Here is a 22,476-nt window from a genome sequence, read left to right as displayed (position 1 = left end):
CTTTTGCCAAGTGACACAAACTTTTGAACTCTCCATATTTTCCAATAGTCATCTATTATAGAAGAAACCAATGTCCTATATGTGTAGTGCTATTTGCATTGTTTTAATTATTTAAAGCTATTATCTTTGATTTTTTTCAGTATCCTCATTAAGAATCATGTAAGCTTACAAATTGCAATGGTTTTTTAATCTTAAGAAAGCAAATAAACCACAAGGGGAAGACTCCCAAGCTTCACTATTTCTGCATAAATTAGCTCTTTAAAAAGATACATGACTTGAATATAAATATAGTAAAAAGGCAGATGTTGAAATATTCACTCCAACTTAGTAATAAATGAATTATAAAGCTATGCCTCATTGAGCCCTTACCATTATTTTTACTACAAAGAAATTCGTAGCTTTTATACATTTGCTTCTTTGTAATAAATTAGAAAAGGTTTTATAAAGTACCAATAGAGATCATGAAAAATACATTTCTCTATTTTTTTTCAAATTTTTAAAAAAGTTAAAATTTACAATTTTAATATTTTAAAAGTTATAATCCTAGCATTATAACCTCAGCATCAGGAAATTATCAGTGTACTTTGGTTAAGGAAATATCTGGTACCTGGGCTGCTCCTGTAATCATATTTGGAATGAAATCCTTATGGCCTGGAGCATCCATTAATATAATAACTTTGGTTTCGGTCTCAAACTTTGTCATACCAACATCCATTGTTACTCCCCTTAAAGAAAACATAAAATGGTTAGAATGCACTATAGAAATAATCAGTGTTATGGATTAAATTATTTAATAATATAGATGAAATGACAGTCTAAATTCTTAAGTAATAATGGGAATTCTATTATATAATCTATTATTTTGAATAATTAGGCTATCTGGAATTTCTGCTGTAACAGAATTACACTGGTATGGCTTTAAAACAAGGTTGTGGATACAACAAGAGCTTAATCAAAATGACTGATGCTTCCTATTTCCTTTTTTTTTTTCAGTAAGAAGCAGTACAGATTGTGAACAAAGAAAGATATATAGGGACATATCTGGAGTGGGAAACAATAAATATTGCACATGAGAAAAGATAAAAATGAAGAATGACCACTATCAGGAGGTACCTTTCCACATTTTCTTACATTTATGCTTCACTAATTATAGAAATAAACTTATAAAACTTTCATTTGTAAGGTTGGTCAGTATGTTACACATTCAGCAAACAGGAAATATCAAAGGAGATGCACAATTTTTTAACAATTGAGAGAGAGGGACAGTAGTGGTTTTGCATCCCATGTCATCCTCTTGGAGTCCAACACAGTGCCTCATCTTAGCCACAAAAACATAGATTCAGATATAAGAAAGCCCAGGAGGGTCTACAAAAGTAGCAAGTCTTTCTAGACTTTAGGAATTTAAAAAGGGAAATCACATGGGCAATAAACTAGGTAATTATTCATCCTGGTTTGCCCAGGATAGTCCATAGTAAGGAAGGAGCACTCCCTTCTACTACCAAAGTGTCCCAACAATTATAATGGTAAATTATGTGTTCACCCTAGCAGTCAGGTAACTGTGGGTCTCCTTAGTCAAGTTATTCTAGTTTAATCCGAAACCATGGGCCATTTGAGTTTGCAAAAATGATACTTAATTCTTTTTAATAATCCCCAAATAACTGCCTGAGAATAGTGATGAACCAAGACTGAGTCTGAGCTCCTCCCTGGACTGCTTTGACCATACTCTTTTGACCCAGCTCTGCTCTGCATTTGTAACTGAGAGGATATGAAAATGTCACTCAGGCTACTAATTTCTGTCCAACACATGAGCAGAACAGAGGATTTATAAATATTTAACATGGTGGGATAAGCAATTCACTGTATTTTTGAAATGCTACTAAGGAATATATAGTGGTGAATTAAAACTCCCATTATGTGTATGGAAGCTTCTGCTACCTACAGAATAAAGGAATATTCTAAAAATTGTAGCATGCTGAGCAATAGAAAACTACCAGCAGCAAAAATATGACAGCCAACTAGCAGATTTATTATTAAAAAAACACTAAAATTATTATTCTAGGAAAGAGATTATTAGCTTACTTGCCTGCTCAACTCACACATGAAGTAAATTCAAACAAAGCCATTCTAACTTAATTATACAGTCCTCAATCTCTTTACCTAGTTAATAGATGGTACAAAGAAAACTAAAAAGCCATATATCAATAATCTGCTTAATAAGCTGATAGATGGAAATTTAGTCTTCTAATACTGATATCATACAAAATTCTGTTTTCCAATATTCGTTTTCCAAAAATGTGTAACTGTCCAACTATTTTTTCTTACTAGGTTGTAAAACAAGCTTGTGATACTATGAAGAATAAGAAAGACACCTACAAGAAAAAACAAAACAAAACTCAAACCACTATGATATAAAATTCTATTTACCAGAAGAGCTAAGGAATAGTGTGACCTGCTTTATTGAGAATTATCTTATATCAATACTCCAAGAAAATAAACATACACACTTTTAAAAAGTATGAAAATCCAAATATGTTCTCTAATCATATTCAGAATGAAGACATCAGAGAACAGAGTAACTTCTTTGTTGATTCAGGACTTTCAGAGGACTTCAGTCTTTATTATTTTGAGACAGTAGGTATATTTGCCATTTCACTTAATTATAAGTGTCCTCTTTCTTTCCTGACAAAGGTGCCATTGGCTTCCCCATCCCTACCAGTTCTAACATGAAATATCTAAAAAGACTTCAAGAGAAATACTGTGGCCAGAGGTATATGAATAGCTGTATTCTCCTAAAATCTCACCAAAGTTAGCATTGAACACAGTAACGCATACAGGAGTAATCGAATGGATTAGATCTACCTGGTAGGAGACAGGTTTAATTACTTGTTTGTTGACTCTGTCTCATAAAAGCATAGTACAGAAAGTATAATGATGAATTAAGCCTGGTAATTTGAATTTACCGGTCATTTTGATTCTAGACAGAAGACAGTTTACTACAAAAAGTTACCTTTCCTTTATAACCTGATATAATAATCTTATGTATATTAACATTATATATATTAATTTTAAGTTAAGAGTCTTACTCATAATTTTAATTCAAAATCAAGACAATCTGACATATACTCAGGGGAATGACAACCGAAACTTCTCCCACAGAATAATTAGCTAAGGGTTTTTACTGCCTTTTTCTCTGTGTTTTTTTAAAAATTTTTTAATAAACATTTTTTAAACTATTTTCATAGAACTTGGAAGAGTAAAAAATGTATGTAGACTACAATGAAAACTACAATAAAAACATTTCCCTGATAACTGAAAACTTTTTTCTAAAAATAGTCTCTAAAATATTTCATGCTTTGTTTCATGCATATTCAACACATATTACGTACTTATTTAAAAGACTATATACCATTTCAGAATGAAAATTTTGAAATAGTGACTACCTTTCCCTTTCTTCGCCAGTCTCATCCAAGACCCATGCATATGCAAACGAAGCTTTGCCAGCCTTTTTAGACTCTTGTTCATACTTATGCATAGTTCTTTTGTTTACATTACCCAGAAGATAAAGCAAATGGCCCATCAGAGTACTTTTCCCAGCATCAACATGACCTAAGGAAAATTGATTGAGGATTAATACTAGGTTCATTTTCTAGATGCTGTTCACATTGAGGCATTGCATGAATATGTAATTCAATAGTTCATGTCAGTGTTTAGCGTAATAAGTACCAATTTTTATCAAATAATAGTTAAGATGTCTACATGGAGGAAAAAAAGCATGTCTCTTTAAAGGGGGGATAATTTCCTTGATTTCTGGAAATTAAGATTGTCAACAAGACATGCAATTTTCAAATGTTCACAAAATGAAAATGCCACAACCAAGTCTAATGACCTCTTTAGTAACTTGGCATTGTTTCACCCAGAGTGACCTTGGTAACTTGACATTATGATGCAATGCCTCCTTGCTTCATGTCTATTTACACCCACACAGAAATGCAGAGTGGAACGAGTTTCCATGCTGCCACTAGAAAGTTATTGGGCTTGAGCAGTTGACTGACAATCCAGAGGAACAAAGGGCATTACCAATGACCACTAGGTTGAGGAGTTGCTTCCCTCCTTGCCGCTTTTCCAGCTCCGCTTTGATATCTATTTGTTGCCTCAGCTTGCTAGACTTTTTCACTGGTGTTGGTGTTGAACTCTGCTCTTCTGATGCTTGAATGGTGTGGGATGGAAGAGCTGATTTAGAAGCGGTCTCAAGTACATCAGAAGAAACAAGGCTGGTATCTTCACTAGAATGTCCTTTTTGAGGTGTGTGGAAAATATGACCATTTTCTTCAGCAGTTACTCTACAGAAAGCATAGATAGGAATAAAGTGCTTAAAACAATTTGACTGACATCCTATAATGTCAGAAGGGCAGAGAAGTTGTCTCTTCATATTCCTTACACTTGCAGACCAAAAAATGATCTTCACTAAGTGGCTAGAGTCTGTTAAGGTGGAAATGATAAGTAGCTAGACCCAAACCACACAAATACATACGTGGAAGATCCCAGGAGAAAAACAGACGACCAAAAACTAAGATAAGAAGAAAATATCCCATAAAATAACTGAAATTCAATGTGTAAGCCCATAGCTTAGCCATACAATCCTATCAAAACAGACGGCATAAAGGAGATATTTTGTAAAACTTGGCACTGTGTTCCTGGAGATAAATCAGTACTAAAAAAATAGCTTTATCAGTTTTATCCCTAACTCATTCCTCCAACCGGACAGAGACTTACAATTTTTTTTGCTCAAACACTATCCTTAAGGGAGAAATCGTTAAATGTGTACATTTTCTTATTACTTTTGGCAAAAGAGTTTTAATTCATTAATTCAACAAACACTTGATTCACTAAAAACTATATTAACATATACTAGCACTGATGTTGAGAAGAAAAGATAAAGAAATGAAAAAGTTATCAACTGACCCCAAAAGCTTACAATCTACTGAGGAACTCAGATATGTAAAGTAGAAACAATACCATCTAGCTTAACTTATTTCCTCCTTGACAATGACAATGCCTCCAAAAGTAAACACTGATCTTAGTTCTTCAATAGTTCTTGGACTATCCTCCACAGAAACTCTACCAGTGCTATGCTATGGATAGCTACAAAGGATGTAATCTAATCAACCAGACTACGATGTGTCTTACCTTTCCTTCAGTGACACAGAATTAGGACAAAGAACAGGTTAAATTGCAAGTTATTAAGAATGAAACCAATTATATGTGACTCAATGTGGATCTGGCAGAGAAGAATTACATACAGAAAGCAGTTTACAAAAATAACTTAAGGGGCTTCCCTGGTGGCGCAGTGGTTGAGAATCTGCCTGCTAATGCAGGGGACACGGGTTCGAGCCCTGGTCTGGGAGGATCCCACATGCCGCGGAGCAACTAGGTCTGTGAGCCACAACTACTGAGCCTGCGCGTCTGGAGCCTGTGCTCCGCAACAAGAGAGGCTGCGATAGTGAGAGGCCCGTGCACCGCGATGAAGAGTGGCCCCCGCTTGCCACAACTAGAGAAAGCCCTCGCACAGAAACGAAGACCCAACACAGCCAAAGATTAATTAATTAATTAATTAATTTTAAAAAAAATACCTGCAAAGGAAAAAAACTGGAGATTTAGTTCCATGGCATCATTATTAAAAAAAAAAAACAACTTAAGGATTGCAGCGTAATGGAAATGTGTACGAACAGTAAATCTGCCAATATTTTCTTCTTGCCCACAATAACAAAAACAGATTCTTTGTTCCCCCTCAGGGTGTTTTTACATGCTCAACACTGACCCTTCCTCCTATGCCTCAGGAAAGAATCACATTCGTTATATTTGCAACTTCATTAAAAGCCTCATATTCATTCCCATCTTATTTTGGTTTTGCAAATCTCCACTAACCAACTTTGGTGTTCACTTTTTAACACTGCTTAGACAGATTAGCTTCATCTCAAACTACAAGGAAAAAATATAAGTATGTGGAAAATGTTCCCATTCTTTTTTTTAAAAGAGTCCAACAGACTAAGTTAAGTAAATCAAATTTAAACTATAATTTGCAAACATTTATTTGAATGACCACAGCTAGTCCTCTAAAACAAAAACATGACAACTCTGCATTTAGGGGAGTAAAAAAAAAACCCTACAAATTACAATGAAAGTATTCAACCAGAATGACTAGTCACGTCACAGAATCTGGTTCTGATCAGACCTGAGAGAAATCACAATCTCTGGCTGCAAATCTTTCTGTTTTCAGTGACAGAGGTTTTTCTTCAAAGGAAAGCTCTTGCTAACTCCAACATGGAAAACAGATAAAAGCAGAACAGCTATGGCTGACACAGTGGGTTGAGGCCTGAAACTCAGCTCACCCACCAATCCAGGCAGCCCTGCTCAGGATAGGAAGAGCGTCACAAAACATGGCCTGACTCGGTTATTTCATTTACAATTCAGTAACATGAAAGGTTTGCTTTTTTTTCACTTTCATAATAACATTCCCTTCAAGTAAATTTTAGGCAAACTGCAAATTAGTTCACTAAACTGTACAATGTTAGAGAAAAGGGTCAAAGTAATTAGAAAAGCATCGATGAAAGTCTGTACTTAGTAAAAACTTCTGCGTAATATGAAGTAAAAGTTAATGTTTTAAGATTTTGAAAAATCTCAAAGATGAGGTCTAAAAATGACCATTCTGGGTTCAGGATTATAATTACTGACTGGTACAAAAGAAAGAACAGGTTGGTTGAATATTTTTTCAGGTGCTTTCTGATATAACTTTGTAACCTTATCTACTATTTTAAAGTGACCGGTCTGTTTTTTTTTTAAAACCATCTTTCCAAGAGTGGGACTATTTCTACATGAATCTAGAGGCTTAATCTTTCTTTGTGAGTTATTTAAATGATACTAGAAAGCTAATAATTTAGATTGAAGAGGTTAACCACAGAGTTATTTGTTCTCTATGCAAGGTTCTAACGATTTTTACTTACTGCACTTTCTAGAGAGATATTTACTATCTTTACTATTAGTGAAGAAAAAGTTTGCTGTTTCAGTTTCTTCTAAGAAATGCATTATCCTTTTTTTATAAGCTGCCACTGGGAATCACACTATGTAGAAATCTATGATGCTGAAATCTTGACTCAAAAGTGTTTTTTTTTCTTTGTGTTTTCTTGAGACCAAATCAAAACAACAGCCTAAGTATTATCCCTACTATAAATTTCCTCCCAAAATCCTATAAAAGTATTTGAAGTAAATATAGCTTGGTCCTTGAGCAACAATATGCATTCTGAGTATCTCCATTTGTAATTGCAGACCTTTCACATTCTGATGACTTCTCCCACAGGGCCACATCAAAATATTGGCTCACAGGCTGCTTTTTACCTTTATACTATTTCCAGGTTTATTTTTAAAATAAAATGTGGGCTTCCCTGGTGGCGCAGTGGTTGAGAATCTGCCTGCCAGTGCAGGGGACACGGGTTCGAGCCCTGGTCTGGGAGGATCCCACATGCCGCGGAGCAGCTGGGCCCGTGAGCCACAACTGCTGGGCCTGCGCGTCTGGAGCCTGTGCTCCGCAACGGGAGGGGCCGCGACAGTGAGAGGCCCGCTACCTCGGTGAGGAGTGGCCCCCGCTCGCCACAACCGGGGAAAGCCCTCGCACAGAAACGAAGACCCAACACAGCCAAAAATAAATAAATAAATAAATTTAAGAACAGTTTTAAAAAAAAAATAAAATAAAATAAAATAAAATAAAATGTATTTCTCCAAGGACTCTGATCAATAAATATTTAAACAACTATTCTATGAAAGGAATATGATGATGAACATTAATGGTCCCTGTCCTCATGAAGCATATACTCTTATAAGATTTTGAAAGGCTTGCGTTATACTTGTAAAGCATAAAGGTGGGTTTCTAAGAATTATTTACTTATATTTACTATTTATTTTTTTCTTGATCATTTATTACCCATTATTTTTATAAATATTCACATAGATAACTATGCATTTACTTCTAATATATAGATAGATTAATATACGTAGACAAGTCTAGAATCAAGCCTATTTTCTCATTCCCTTTTCTTTGTACTATGCTCATCTGCATGTTGCTTTCTAAGCCTCCGAAACCTTTTGCATAAGATTATAAAATCCTTAGAACAAGGAATTGTGTATTCTATTTATTTTTTCCTCTCTCAATGAAAATAATTCCATAATAGGATTAAATGGCACTCAAGACATGAGAATAAAAAAGGTACTTATGATTCTTACAACTCAACCTTCATTCAGAGAGAAAAGACATACATTGAGCTTTTTGTTACTGAATCAGGATTCAGAATTATTTTAACGGGCTAAAGTTACTCAAATTAAAAATTAACTTTTTCATTCATCCATTTAACTAACGTATACTGAATGCCTACTATGTCCTAGATATGGAGTTCTTTCCCTCACTAAATTTGAAATCTAATGAATAAAGTCTTGCTTCTATTAAAAAAAAAAAAAAATGAACTAGGTAATCATTAACATTCTTCCCAACCAAGACTCATGGATACTTCTATTAATTTACATAAAAGAATGTTGTAAGGGAGAAAAAAATGGCTGCTGAGTTTGTATTTCCTGCAATTGGGGAAAAAAAAATCCTCTATTGTTTATATTTGATAATAGTGTTTCTTGTCTGATAGACAAAAAATATATAATTTATAAATAATAGATTTAGGAAATGATTGAAAAACCTGAAAACTTTTAAAGAAGTTTAAAGTTAATGTCTTTAGGGGAACTAAGATCCCACATGCTGCACGGTGCGGCCAAAAAAAAAAAAAAAACAAAAAATTAAAGTTAATGTCTTTAAACTATGCTGTTATGTCTCAAGCAACCCACTTCCCTTGTCTATAAAAACTCCCGAGAGAATCCTAAAGACTGTGAAAAGAAAGAATAAATGAGTGCTACTAAAGCAGCACTTATTATCACTTAGCACTTATAATAAGTAGCACTTATTAAAGTAGACTTATTATCGTTTCTCACTAGATATTTGCAATTCTAGGTAAGTTTTAGTTTATATTTTGTCTTTGTTATACTGATCCATTTTATTCAGTATGAAAATCTAAAAGAGTTTAAAGATAATAGTAAAAAAAATTTAATGATTCCTTGATTGACCAACTACATTTAATTCCCAAACACTGCTTACTTACGCCATCTAGTGGCAAAGGATTCCCTACCTCACAGTGCTAGATTTCACAAAATCATAGGTTTTTAACGTTAAAGTAGCTATATTTAATTTGTATAAGGAAACTGACAGTGAGGTAGGTTAATATACATAGATAAGTCTAGAATCAAGCTTAATTTCTCATCCCCTTTTCTTTGTACTATGCCACACGGAGGACCCATTATACTTCAATGATTATATTATGCAAAACTGAAACAGATTCTCTTTCTTACAGTCTAACAAGGAGACAATACTAATTTCAAAAAAGGGGGGAGGGGTTAAAAACCTTACCCAGGCACTTCAAATCCCATAGTTTGCTTCTTTCCAGATACCGTCATTTTAGCAACTTTTGGCACAATTTCAGATTCACTTCGAGATGACTGGGAATCTATTGATTTTCCTAATGAAAGAGTAAAATATAAAAGGCTAGTTAATTCAAATTGATTCCTAGAAACATTTATTACATATTAAATACATATTATGGTAATTTTTACAGAATCACATCTTTATACGTATTTTTTCTCTGAAAAAAATTCAGCGCAATTTTAAAATGCTGAAAGAAATTCTTCTGTCACCCTATTCTGGGAAATCCCCTATTGTCAGGACTCTGCTGTGCTTAACCTCCACCAAATCTCTTCCTAATTTTGAACTGACTCTTAAGTTTCAGTATTAAGAGGTCACAAGGTGGTTTCTGCATTGAGCCTCATTCTGACATTATACCTAGACCCTGTATCTCCCTCTCCTACCACACCCTTTCACAATACTAAAATTGTCCGGTCAGTTAGCAGATGGCTAACCTATTTTTAATCGTGATACCTATAAACTGAGGAGCAAGCTGAGAGTTCGCTGAATCGTGCTAGATACCGCATATATTTTACTTGCTCACAATACGAGACTTAGTAAGATATTTGATATCTCCATAGAATATGGGGGAAGAAGTCAATATAGAAAAAGTGAATTAAGAACATGAAGGAGGATAAGTTACGAGCTAGATCAAAGTAAGACTTTTATGCATTTGATCCTTTAAAAAATATATATGTAATTCATGAAATTCTTCAGAATGTATCTTTATTATTTTCAGTAAGAGTACCATCAGGATTGGGTCCACATAAAACTATGGAAACTGCATTGCTACACTGGTAAATATATATACAGAAATTACTTTTAAAAATTAGAAAAGATAAATTAATGTACACAATTCATTCAAAATGTTTGCTATTTGCTTACTATATGCCAAGCACTACGCTGGAAATATAGTGGTGAACAAAAGCAGACATAATCCTTGTACTGAGAGAGCTTACAGTCTAGTGGAGAAAACTGATCACAAAAAATAAAAGTAAAATTAAAACTGTCATTAGTGTTATAATCTGTATATGGTACTATCAGATTTGGTGACAGGGCACATGAATTAGAATGCTTCCATAGGAAAATGAGAGTTAAGTGAAGACACAAAAAATGAGTAGGAATAAACTACCCAGAAAGGAAGAGCATTCCAAACAGAGAGAGTAGCTGTATGAGGGCCCTGCTGTAGGAGGCAGCATGGCCTTCAGAGGGAGTAAAAGCAGAGGGGAGAGGGAGCGTAGTTAAATGGAGCTGAAGAGGGGGGCAATGGCCAGGCAATGCAGGACCTTTAAAGCCACAGCAAAGATCCTAATGTTCTTTCTAACACAACTGGAAGCCAACAAAATGATGTAAGAAAGTGGGGGGAAAGGAAAGAGAGGAGAAGATAAAACAAAGGGTCAAACTCAAAGGAGAAGTCTGGGCTGGAGCATATATTTATGATTCATCAGCACATAATTAGTTGTTGAAGGCACTGACGTAAGTAAGATCACCAAGGGAGAGAATACTGAGTAAGAAAAGGAGTGGTCTCAGGACAAAGCCTTGGAAGAAATTCAACCTTTAATCACAAGATAGAGGACAGCAAGAAAGAGGACAATGAGCTTTCAAAAAGGTGACAGAGGAGGGCCGGGGAGGATGGTGCCCAGGAAGCTAAGGGAAGTGGCATCACCAGAGTCTGAAGTTGCTGTTCAGTCAGGTGAAACGACTGAAAACACTCACTAATGACACGATTCCTTTAGATAAAGATCATTGGTAGAGTTAGCAAGAACCATCTGAGAGAAGTGAGGGAAGGAAAAGTCAGAATGGGTTAAAAAGATGAAGGTGAGAAAACAGGCAGCACATGTCCACTATCTCTTACGTGTAATTCCAAAATCCAAAAGCTCTGAAAAATTAAGGTTTTTTGTTTTAACTCATTCGGAAGCAAAACCTGACCTGGACTAAAGTGAAGCTTTTTGTAGCCCTTATTTATCCCACTTAAAGTGGAAAGCCATACATTTCGGTGCAGAAATAACAATGTGATGATTAAAGGGTGCTGCCCCAAATTCCACTGGGGTTATCATACCACAGATGTTACTGCTTTTCTCAATCCAAAAAATTCTGATTTCTGAGTCAAATCTGGTCCCAAGGGCTTTAGATAAGCAATTGTAGATATGGACTAATGACTCTCTCAAAAAAATCTGGTTGGAAAGGGAGGAATGAGGTAGAATGGTAGCAAAAGGAAAACATGGGATCATCTGATGGAGAACATAAAACTGAAAGGGCTGGCTGAAAATATCAGGATGAAAAAAGATCATGTCAGATATTTTAGAATTTCTGAGAATGCAGAGAGGGATGGGACATAAAGCACAGGTAGAAACTGAACTAAAATAGGAGAAAGGCGCTTTTACTGTAATAGAAGCCAGATCTCAACATTCTCATACAATTTTGAGAAGCTAGAAGATGAACACCCCTAACAGTTAGCTTCTATTTTCTCTGTAACATAGCAACAAGTTACCTGGTGAGACTGAGGGTGAATAAGAAAAGTAAAAAGACTGGTGAAGCAAATAAAGTTTTCAATAATCTTTGCACAAAGAATGAGTTGAATACACACAAAAATAGGGGAATCGTTGGATAGTACTGAGGGCCCATTTAAGATCTGCGATAACGAATCTGCAGTGGAATCCATCTGCCTATCCATGCGGCTTTTTCCAGCAAGGTTCAGCCATTCAGGAAGAGGCACAGAGAAGACACTGACTGCTTCATTCACAGTGAAGTTTCTACCCAACAGGTACAAAAAAAGGGTAGAGAAACAAGGTGGTTGAAGATGCTGGCAACAAAAGGGGGGAAAGTTATTGAAATGATAAATAATGAGCTCTAAGCTGAATTAAACAAATAAAATGACAAAGGAAGAGTACTGATGTACTGAAAGAAAGTTGAGGGGTCCAAAGGTCAAGAAAAGGTAACGATGTAAGAAGTACAACTAGGTGGCTGTTGTCAGAATGGGACAAGCGGTTTCATGATTTTGGAAGAGGCGGAGTTACAGTGAATTGCTGACGAGAGGGGAAGGTCACTGGAAATAAGGTGGTCAAGGAACTGCAAGTCCAGGCCGCTGGACTTGTTTTCCCATATTGATGCACAAGCTATGATCATGAAGAGCTTAGGGTGTAGAAGAACACTGTCAGCCAGCTGCCAAAGTCTTAATGAATAAGGAAAAGTAACCATGAGATTGTTCAGGAGATGAGAGCAGTGAAGAGTAATAAAAGGCTGGTTCGGGCAAAAGACAGAAACATCAAAGGAGCAGAGATTGAAGGGGAAAAAAAGGAAGGAGGGGGGTGAAGGAATAATTGTTGGAAAAGGCAGAAAAGAAAATAAAGTTGACCTTCCAGACCCTGGGGTTTGAGAGGATATACATGAAGTAAGGCAAGGAAGTAGAAAAAAACACTAGGAAAACAGATTGAGAATTGTGGAGGGGTTTGATTTCCATGATAAAAGCAGTTCCAAAGTTCTAGCAAAGGTAAAAAAGAGTGAGAGGTGAGTGAGTGATAAGGAAGGAGGAAACTGAGAGCAGGATGGTGATGGTGATGGTGATGGTGATGGTGATGGTGATGGTGATGGTGATGGTGATGGTGATGGTGATGGGGAGGAGGAGGGCGGGGGAGTGGTGTGTGTGGGTGGGGAGAACATCCTGACTGATAGAGTCATGGCAGACTTTGGCCTCTGTCAAAACAGGGAAAAAGAATCATAAAGCATAAAAACGCCTCAGTCCACGCTATACAGGGCTAATCCCCACTTCCTATTAATTTTAATACCTTCTATTTTGTGTGTAAAAAATCCCTTGACTCACTTATACATTTAGTACATTGAAATACTGTTAATGTTGACTTTTAAAAAAAAGTAGGAGGGTCCTTAAGCAGAGAAATGTGACAATATGAACCTGTAATATTTCCGGGGATGCAGTAAATATATTATTTTTCATTTCTGGCGATCCTATCTAGAGGATATCAAACCTCAAACCTAAGATGTAGTATTTCAAAAATTTGGTTATGTAAATGAAAGTCTTTTTTAGAGGAAAAAGTACTACAGGTCTGAATATCACCCATTAAAGCAATGGTTCATAAACCTTTTTATTTAGGTCAGATACCCCTTTGAAATAGCTAATGAAAACAATGGGACACTCTTGGCAGAAAAATACACCACACACAAAATTTTGCATGCTATTTCAAGGGGTTCAATAATTCCAATCCTAGAACCCTCCCCTTGAGAGAGAACCTTGATTCAGGCTATTTTGGAAATATGTTAATTCAATTTGATGTTCTCCATAGTCAATGAAAACATACATTTAGTAAATTTTCCATTAAGCTGTTATTAACGGCAATGTGACATACTTTGACTTATCCAACCGTATTACACAGTCCCCCTCGTAACTAGCATCATGCTGATGACAGGCAAAATCTATTGACAGAGGTCAGAAATGAACTAATAACTAAAATAATCAGTCATGGATCAGTAAGAGATACATATATCCATCACATAAAAGTGTAAAATGTCTCCTGTATTCCCTCATCTTCCCCAACCAAATAACAAATTCATTTTCTGTATAACAACCTCAAGAAATTGAGCACTGAAAGTCCCAAAATAATGGCAGCATGGAATGAGTACTGGATGGAAATAAGGAGCTTGGATTCTGATTCCTGCTCTGCCACTAATTAACTGTTAACCTACCTTACAGCTTAAACAGTTCATTTAATTTCACTAGCTTCAGTTTTCTCATCTACATAATGAAGTAAATTAAATGGTTTCTAGTTCTGTGGATGTATGTGTCTGTGACTCCCAAACCATTAAGATGTCCTTTAAATCAAATAGCCTACTAGGAGGTTAAAATGTGCCATTCCAAAGAAAAGCACCAATGTCCTCTCCCAAGTCATGTAAAACCCACCCACCAAATCATGGTCACCAGAAAGAAACATGTTCTGAAGATTCATATATTAGTGATTAATATATTAGTGATTAGTGTTCTGTCTCTAGTAGGATGAAGAATTGATCATCTTTTAGATTTTTCATTTGGATGAAAATAACAGCTACCCAGTTAATCAAGTCCAACCTCCTTGTTTTGTAGACAAAAAAACAACAACAACAACAAAACCAAGGAACAAAGAAGTGACTTCACCTTAGCAGCAAGGCATGTACTTAATTAATCAGCTCACCTACCTGTCCCCTTCTCCTTTCTCATATTCCAGTTGTCTCTAAAGCATCGCCTTCTTCTGTCCCTAGTGGTTACCCCTTGCTGGGCTACTTCCTCCAGAATTCTACTGTTTCCTTCCTGGGGCTAAGATCTAAGCAGCAAAATCTACTTGGCTCTGTCTCTTGAACATGAAATTATCTCGGTCCCTTTCCTGAAGACATTTTTCAATGTATATTCCTTTGTAAAGGATTCAAAGCCAAATTTCCCTAGCACCACACGACTGTCATAGACTTGCTGAATTTAATGAAACTTCCTGCTTACATATCCACAAGATTTACCCTCTTTTGACTCATTCCTTTGGTCTTTACAACACAATCAGTATTAGACTACTAGCTCTTTGAGGGTAAGAAGTGCCTCATACACCTGTCCACACAGTACAAAGCACACAGCACAGTGCTCTGCTCACAACAAGCATTCAAGAAACAGAGTTTAATGATCAACCCCTAAGGGTTTAAGTTTTGAAACCATGAGTTGATCTCTATTGTTTTTGCAAGTTATCTTAGTTCTCTTCTTAAGGCAATAACCTCAATTTACTCTCTCCCTACTTCCTGCACTTATTATCAGCCACCTTGGACTTCCCTGGTGGTGCAGTGGTTAAGAATCTGCCTGTCAATGCAGGGGACACGGGTTCTATCCCTGGCCCAGGAAGATCCCACATGCCACGGAGCAACTAAGCCTGTGCACCACAACTACTGAGCCTGTGCTCTAGAGCCCGCGAGCCACAACTACTGAGCCTGGGTGCCGCAACTACTGAAGCCTGCGCCCCTAGAGCCCGTGCTCCACAACAAGAGAAGCCACTGCAATAAGAAGCCCGCGCACCGCAACGAAGAGTAGCTCCCGCTTGCCGCAATTAGAGAAAGCCCGCACGCAGCAACGAAGACCCAACACAGCCATAAATAAATAAATAAGTGAATGAATGAATGAATAAATAAATAAATAAAATACCAGCCGCCTCCTAGTGCTTAGAGCACTGGGTTCTAGAAAGCCCACCTGGCACTTCCTATGGGCACTCTTGTACGCTTTCCTGCCAGGAGGTTTTTATATGCTCTTTTTTTACCTTCACAGCAACCACACAGAACGGGTATAATTATTCCCACTTTACTTTAGAGAAACGAAAGTTCAAAACAGTTGATTTGCCAAAGATTATGCAGCCTTGGGTAGTGACAGAGCTAGATTAAAAAAAAAGATATGAATCACATTTTTTTCTTTGGTGTGGACCATTTTTTTTTTTAAGTCTTTATTGAATTTGTTACAATATTGCTTCTGTTTTATGTTTTGTTTTTTTGGCCCTGAGGCATGTAGGATCTTAGCTCCCTGACCAGGGATTGAACCCACACGCCCTGCATTGGAAGGTGAAGTCTTAACCACTGGACCGCCAGGGAAGTCCCTCAAAGAGTTTATACACTATTCTGAGACAATTATAAACACTGTGGAGATTAAGTTGTAGAAAGAATAAGCAAGAGTATTCTAAGCATGCACCTGAGTAATTAGGAACAACTTAACAAATGAAATGAGATTTGATCTGACCCTGAAAAATAAACAAAAAGGAGGAGAAAATAACATGGAAAAGTCATTTGTAAGGGTTAATGGGGCAAATATTCTGAAAAAGACTGGGCAGTGATCAATAAATTTTTAAAGACTATATAACTGAAGCTTTGAAGGAAAGAACTCTTTAAAACAAAAGATCTTTTATAGATTTATTTTCAAGGACTATTTTCTCATTCAATAAGTAGAAAGTAAAACAATATTAAATATTCTAAATTAGGGAAGGTAATAATTGAGACTATTTAGAAATGGGAAAAGCTAAATTAAGAAGAGGTAAGAGAAAAACCATGCAAACTTATATGTAATAGTGATTTCTCCATAAAATATGCTGCCCTGTCTCAGCAGTCTATAATTCCCTAACTTCTCCCTAGCCATTAATGAGGCATCCCCCACTCTTCAGTCCTAGGGTGCTTTAAACTCTACAGATATCTTCCACCCTGCAGTAATCAGTTCTAATCAGCATGGCTAGAAATCTAAGGCTCTGCCACCAAAAAATGCATGAACTTGAGCCTTGACCTAGCCATCAAATACTCCAGAGACTGAGTTTATCCCATGTGCAAAATAAGGATATCACCACCAATACCATCTACCAAAGATTTTGTAATAAATATTATACTTGTAAAAGCACACCAACTATTTTAAAATATTCTCAACAACAACAAAAAAGACCTTATTCTATGGAATTATCTCATCATTGTTCATAGAATATCCTTGCCAGAAAACTCATAAATCAAAATAATTACTGCAGTTTGTGGTCAATACATATTTACTGTAAGTATCTTTAGTTTGACTGGATGTTGTTGCACCCATTAACCGCCTTTATTTTTTAAGTGATTTTAGGCAATTATAGGATCAAAAAGTGCTAGAATAAACATGCACCTAGTCACAGATAAACAGTAACACAAAAAGTATACCTCACCTTGGCTTGAACCCAGTGGTTTTTGTTTTTGTTTTTTTTTTCCCCAGTGGTTTTTTTAATTCGCTTAAGTGTCATACAAGTTAAGTTTCAAGAGTACATACAAAAAAAAAAGAAGAACATGCTAAGCTGATGTTCATCTGGAAAAGTAAATGTGAGAGAAGGACCAATAAAATTTTTAAGTTAAGGATAATGATAGGGGACTAGAACTACCAAGATATCAAATATCATAAAGCTGAAGTAAGTTAAAATGTGGTAATGGCACAAAAATAGCTTGATGAATTAGAATAGAGCATCTGTAAATGAACCAATTAATAGTAATATATTTATGTTTGCTATACATAAAAATAAGAACTGAATGTTCTTATAGGAATATATAGGTTACACAGTTTTAAGTAGGAATTCAACATATGCAAAGAGATGTTTCAAATCAGTGGGAAGAGAATGGGTTATATTCAATATTGTATTGGGAATACTGGCTATCCATTTGAGTAAAAGACTCTATCATACGTTTATGGTGTTTCATATATAAATTCCTTGTTGTTAAAGATATGAAGAATAATATAAAAATATATTTAATTTTCAGGTAAGGAAGACTGACAAACTTTACATAAAATTTAAAAAAATTTTCCCTAATTAAAGATACCACAAGCAAACATAAAAGTATGTGAGGAAATACATACAAGGGGTTAATATATATATGTGTGTGTGTATGTATATATATATATATATATATAAAGAGCTCCTACAAACCAATAAATAGACCAGTTCAAAATACACAAGTCAAAGAAAGGTGTGGCAGAGGAAATGGGGGTGGGGTGGGGAGGGATAAGCAGGAGGAGTGAGGGGAGGACGGAAAAGAGGAGATGGTGGAAGAGGGGGGACAAACGGACAAACGGAGCAGAGGAGTAAGTAGAAGGATTTCTACTTTTTTTTATTAGCGTCCAGCGTTGCAAAGGAAAATGGGGAAAAAAGCACTATCTGACACCGTTGGCAAGAGTACAGCCTGGTACAACCTCTGGCAGGGAGAAATTTGATAAAATAAAAAACTTTACTATATACACTGTATTTCTGGGAATGTGTTCTACAGAAATACTAATGCTACTGTGCAACAATATATGAACAACATTGTTTACCGTGGTGCCATCTGTAATGGTGAAAAAACTGTAGATGTACCTCAATAAGGGAATGGTTAAACAAATTATGATGTATCCAAACAATGAAATAATTTGCTTCAGATAAAATAGTAAACCTACGTGCATGAAAAGAAAACAATGACACATTAAATGGGAAAAGCAATTGCATTATACAGCAAAGATGTTATATTATTATGTTATTGGCATTAAAAAGTCTACAAGAATGTAAGTGAACTTTTAAAAGAGATTACTTCGACAGAGAAAGAGAAATATCGTATGACATCCCTTATATGCGGAATCTAAAAAGAAATGATACAAAAAAAACCAAAAACAAAAACAAAAAAAAACAAAAAAATTAAAAATAAAAAGAAATGATACAAATGAACTTATTTACAGAACAGAAACAGACTCACAGACTTAGAGAACAAACTTATGCTTACCAGCGGGGAAGGGTGGGGAGAAGGGATAGTTAGGGAGTTTGGGATTGACATGTACACACTGCTATATTTAAAATGGATAACCAACAAGGACCTACTGTATAGCACAGGGAACTCTGCTGAATGTTATGTGGCAGCCTGGATGGGAGGGGAGTTTGGGGGAGAATGGATACATGTATATGTATCGCTGAGTCACTTTGCAGTGCACCTGAAACTATCACAACATTGTTAATCAGCTTTACTCCAATATAAAATAAAAAGTTTAAAAAAAAAGTTATTACTTCTAGAGAGTGATATTAGGAAAGAGAGGAAGTGACTTTTCATATCAAAATTTACATACTTCTATGTTACAATGACTATGTATAATTTTTATAATTAAAAACCGTTAAGTGAGAAGCATATATATTAAAACATTTCAAAACACTAAAAACTTATTTCTATACTATTCTCCAGAGATACTCTTGATTTTTCTTATTTCATGTTTTGAAACAAAGGTACAAAGTTCATCCAATCAATCATCCAATGACAACTTTATATTCAGAATGCTCTAGTAAGGCTGAAAGTAATGCTCTAAACAGTTTTGTCTTTTGTGTTAAGTAACCCCTTGTTAGGCTCTGAGGCTTCTTGACAGCAAGGACTGAATCTTTTGGATTTTTCTATTTCCGCAACCAAAGTATGTGATACATGGCACATCATTTATACATGTTTGCTGAATGCTGAATTGAATAAACAAAATCATTTCCTAATAGCTCTTTCAATGCTCTAATAAATTCCTAAAGGAATGAAGGTGAAAACTAAAGGGAATTATAAATGTGACGTCTTTGAACATGTCATCTCTTACGGGGAAAAAAAAAACATGGTAAAATCTATCCTGCACTTCTCAGATTTTCTCAAGCAGGACTTCTCAACCTCAGGACTACTGACATTCGGGGCAGGATATTTCTCTGATGGAGGCAAAGGGGTGTCCCAAGTATTGCAGGATGCTTAACAGCATCCCCAAAATGTCTACAGAGCCGAATGTCCTTTGTGGGGCAAAATCACCTCCAGTTGAATACTGCTCTAAATAGTTATTAACTAAAGAATTAAATACATATTATACACCCAATAACCACTCCATGTCAAAATCCTCCAATTCAACTCTCACTTGAGAGTCTGGTAAAGTAGGTAAGACAGACTCTGCTGCCAGATAGCCTGGGTTGAATCCAGGCCCTGGCACTTTAGTTATGTGACTTCAAGTAAGTCACTTCACTTCCCTCAGTGCCTAGTTTCCTCATCTGTAAAATGATAACAATATTAGAACCTACCTAATAGGTATGTTAAGAGAATTTAATGAGTTAACACATGTAAAGTGTTTAGAGTAATGCCTGGCATATATTAAGTACTGAATGATTCACACCACATTGAATCTATAGACACAAATTACTCTCTGACAGTCACATATTAATTCATGATGGGGAGGAGGGAAATGCCAGCTGTATGACACGGTGCTAGGTATTGGAATAGACAGATCAAAGAATAAGACATGATTCCTATCCTCAAGAAACCTTAAGTCTAATAGAGATACCACACAAACATTATTACAGTGTGAACTGCTATAATGCAGGTACAGTGACAGCGCGTAGGAAAGGTACTAACCCACCATACTGGAAGAATTGGGCAAGGTTTCCTTCAAAAGATTCCTAATGAATCTTGGAGGGAAAAATAAGGAACAGGGGCTCAGGGAACATGACACAATGCATACAACTGACAGTAGATCGGCATGGCTGGGATATAGGGAAAGAGATTAATTGTGTGAGACTTAAGGACAGAAAAACTGGCAACTCATTTAGGGCCACATAAAACATTTAAGTACTTAACTTGATTTTGAAACATAAGAGCCACTAAAAGAATTTAAGCATTGGTATGACATACCATATTGTGCTTTAAAATGAATTGTGGAGACAAGACTGAGAGAAAGCACATAGAAGATTGTTGTACTGACATGCGTAAGAAATTCTATGAACTGACCTAAGATAAGAACGATGGAGATGGAGAAAGGGTTATTTAAAAGATACTACAAGGTAACATTAGGAATGTTTGCTGCCTCAATGTATGTAGGAAAGTGAGAGAAAGAACAGTTCCCAAATTTTCTAGCAAGGAAAAGTAGATGCCTGTGTCATTACCCAATAGAGAATACATTCCAGAGAACTAAGAGAAGTCTGCTGGTCAGGATATTGCTTCTCTTGGATAGTCTTTTATTCAAGTGCAAAATTAGAGCAGTCCATAGAGGAACTGCTTCCTCCTAAACAGCTGGAGATTGCCACCAAATATTTTGTGTTTTTTTAAACACTGCTTAGACACTATCTCGGGTCTTTAGAGTTTTTCAAGTTAAATTATAACATGTACTTGGCATGGGGGACACAGGATGACTAATACTCTCTGTTATCAGGTAGCTTTCATTCTAGATGTGATGGACATGTAGAATGACAAGACTGAAAGAAAATATAAACAAAGAAATTAAGAGAATTTTGCATGAGACCACAAGTGCTATGACTACAGCTGAGCAAGTACCAGAGCATAGGAAATAAATAAGAGGGGACAAGAATGAGAGACAATATAGTAACAGAATATGGTGATGAATTAAATGTTAGGGAGGCAAAAAAAGAGAGATCTAAATCCCTAGGACTCTAAATTAGATATGAATATAGAACACATTGGATCTGAGATTCTTTAAAGACAAACAGAAATTGGATAGAAACCTGGATAATTGAGTCTGCAGAACAGAAGAAATGAGAGCACCATTAAAACACAAGAAGTAACTTGAGACCTGGAAATGGATGAAATAACTTACAAAAAAATGAAAGGTGAGAAGGTAGCAAAGGTCCAATGAAGGAATGCTGACTAACAGAGGCAGGCAGAAAATAAGCGTTCACATTACTTGTACAGTCCTTACATGGAATTGAGGTTCATGCAATCATGCAAATTTGCAGGCTGTATTATTTATTTATTTTTTTATTTATTTATGGCTGTGTCGGGTCTTCGTTTCTGTGCGAGGGCTTTCTCTAGTTGTGGCAAGTGGGGACCACTCTTCATCGCGGTGCGCAGGCCTCTCTCACTATCGCGGCCTCTCTTGTTGTGGAGCACAGGCTCCAGACGCGCAGGCTCAGCAACTGTGGCTCACGGGCCCAGCCGCTCCGCGGCATGTGGGATCTTCCCAGACCAGGGCTCGAACCCGTGTCCCCTGCATCGGCAGGCAGATTCTCAACCACTGCGCCACCAGGGAAGCCCCAGGCTGTATTATTAAAGGTCATTTGGTGCAGTCCACCATTTTATAGACGAAAATTTAATAAGATTTCTAAAGATCACGTGCCTGATAAATGGAGTCTTTTTCTCCAGGCTGTTTCCAAGGCACCCTCTCCTTTCCACCATGTTTCTGGTTGCACCTCCTCAGGACCTCATGGAAGTGGATTTCCCAAGATAACCAAACCAGGTTTATTTTGAAGTTAAAAGTATACGAAACTTGCTCAATCAAGTGCCTCTATAAAATGTTAATGCTTTGTCCAAATCATGACTTTCTGATTTTTAGTATCTACTCAGATACTTCTGATAATAACGTTAAAATCAGTAATGCTGACTTCATTTAACGTTTGCACTTCAAAATCTCCTAAGAATATAGTTAGAGCCTAGCAGTTAAATCA

General features: G+C 36.2%; 1 protein-coding gene across 3 annotated transcripts in view; it reads right to left on the bottom strand.

Annotated features, from left to right (window-relative positions):
* The window catches only part of HBS1L (HBS1 like translational GTPase), an 84,846-nt gene that overhangs the window by 22,499 nt on the left and 39,871 nt on the right, over nt 1–22,476 (bottom strand). For all 3 annotated transcript variants that reach the window (XM_036871536.1, XM_036871535.1, XM_036871538.1), the window contains 4 exons: nt 9,497–9,605; nt 4,078–4,340; nt 3,441–3,606; nt 608–725 (listed from right to left, as the gene is read on the bottom strand). In XM_036871536.1, coding sequence (XP_036727431.1) covers nt 608–725; nt 3,441–3,606; nt 4,078–4,340; nt 9,497–9,605 — 656 coding nt within the window. The remainder of the gene's footprint in view (nt 1–607; nt 726–3,440; nt 3,607–4,077; nt 4,341–9,496; nt 9,606–22,476) is intronic.

The sequence above is a fragment of the Balaenoptera musculus genome, chromosome 12, assembly GCF_009873245.2.
Source record: "Balaenoptera musculus isolate JJ_BM4_2016_0621 chromosome 12, mBalMus1.pri.v3, whole genome shotgun sequence".
NCBI classification, from domain to species: domain Eukaryota; kingdom Metazoa; phylum Chordata; class Mammalia; order Artiodactyla; family Balaenopteridae; genus Balaenoptera; species Balaenoptera musculus.
The sequence above is the reverse complement of the archived record's forward strand: the minus strand, read 5'-3'. Positions and strand labels throughout refer to the sequence as shown.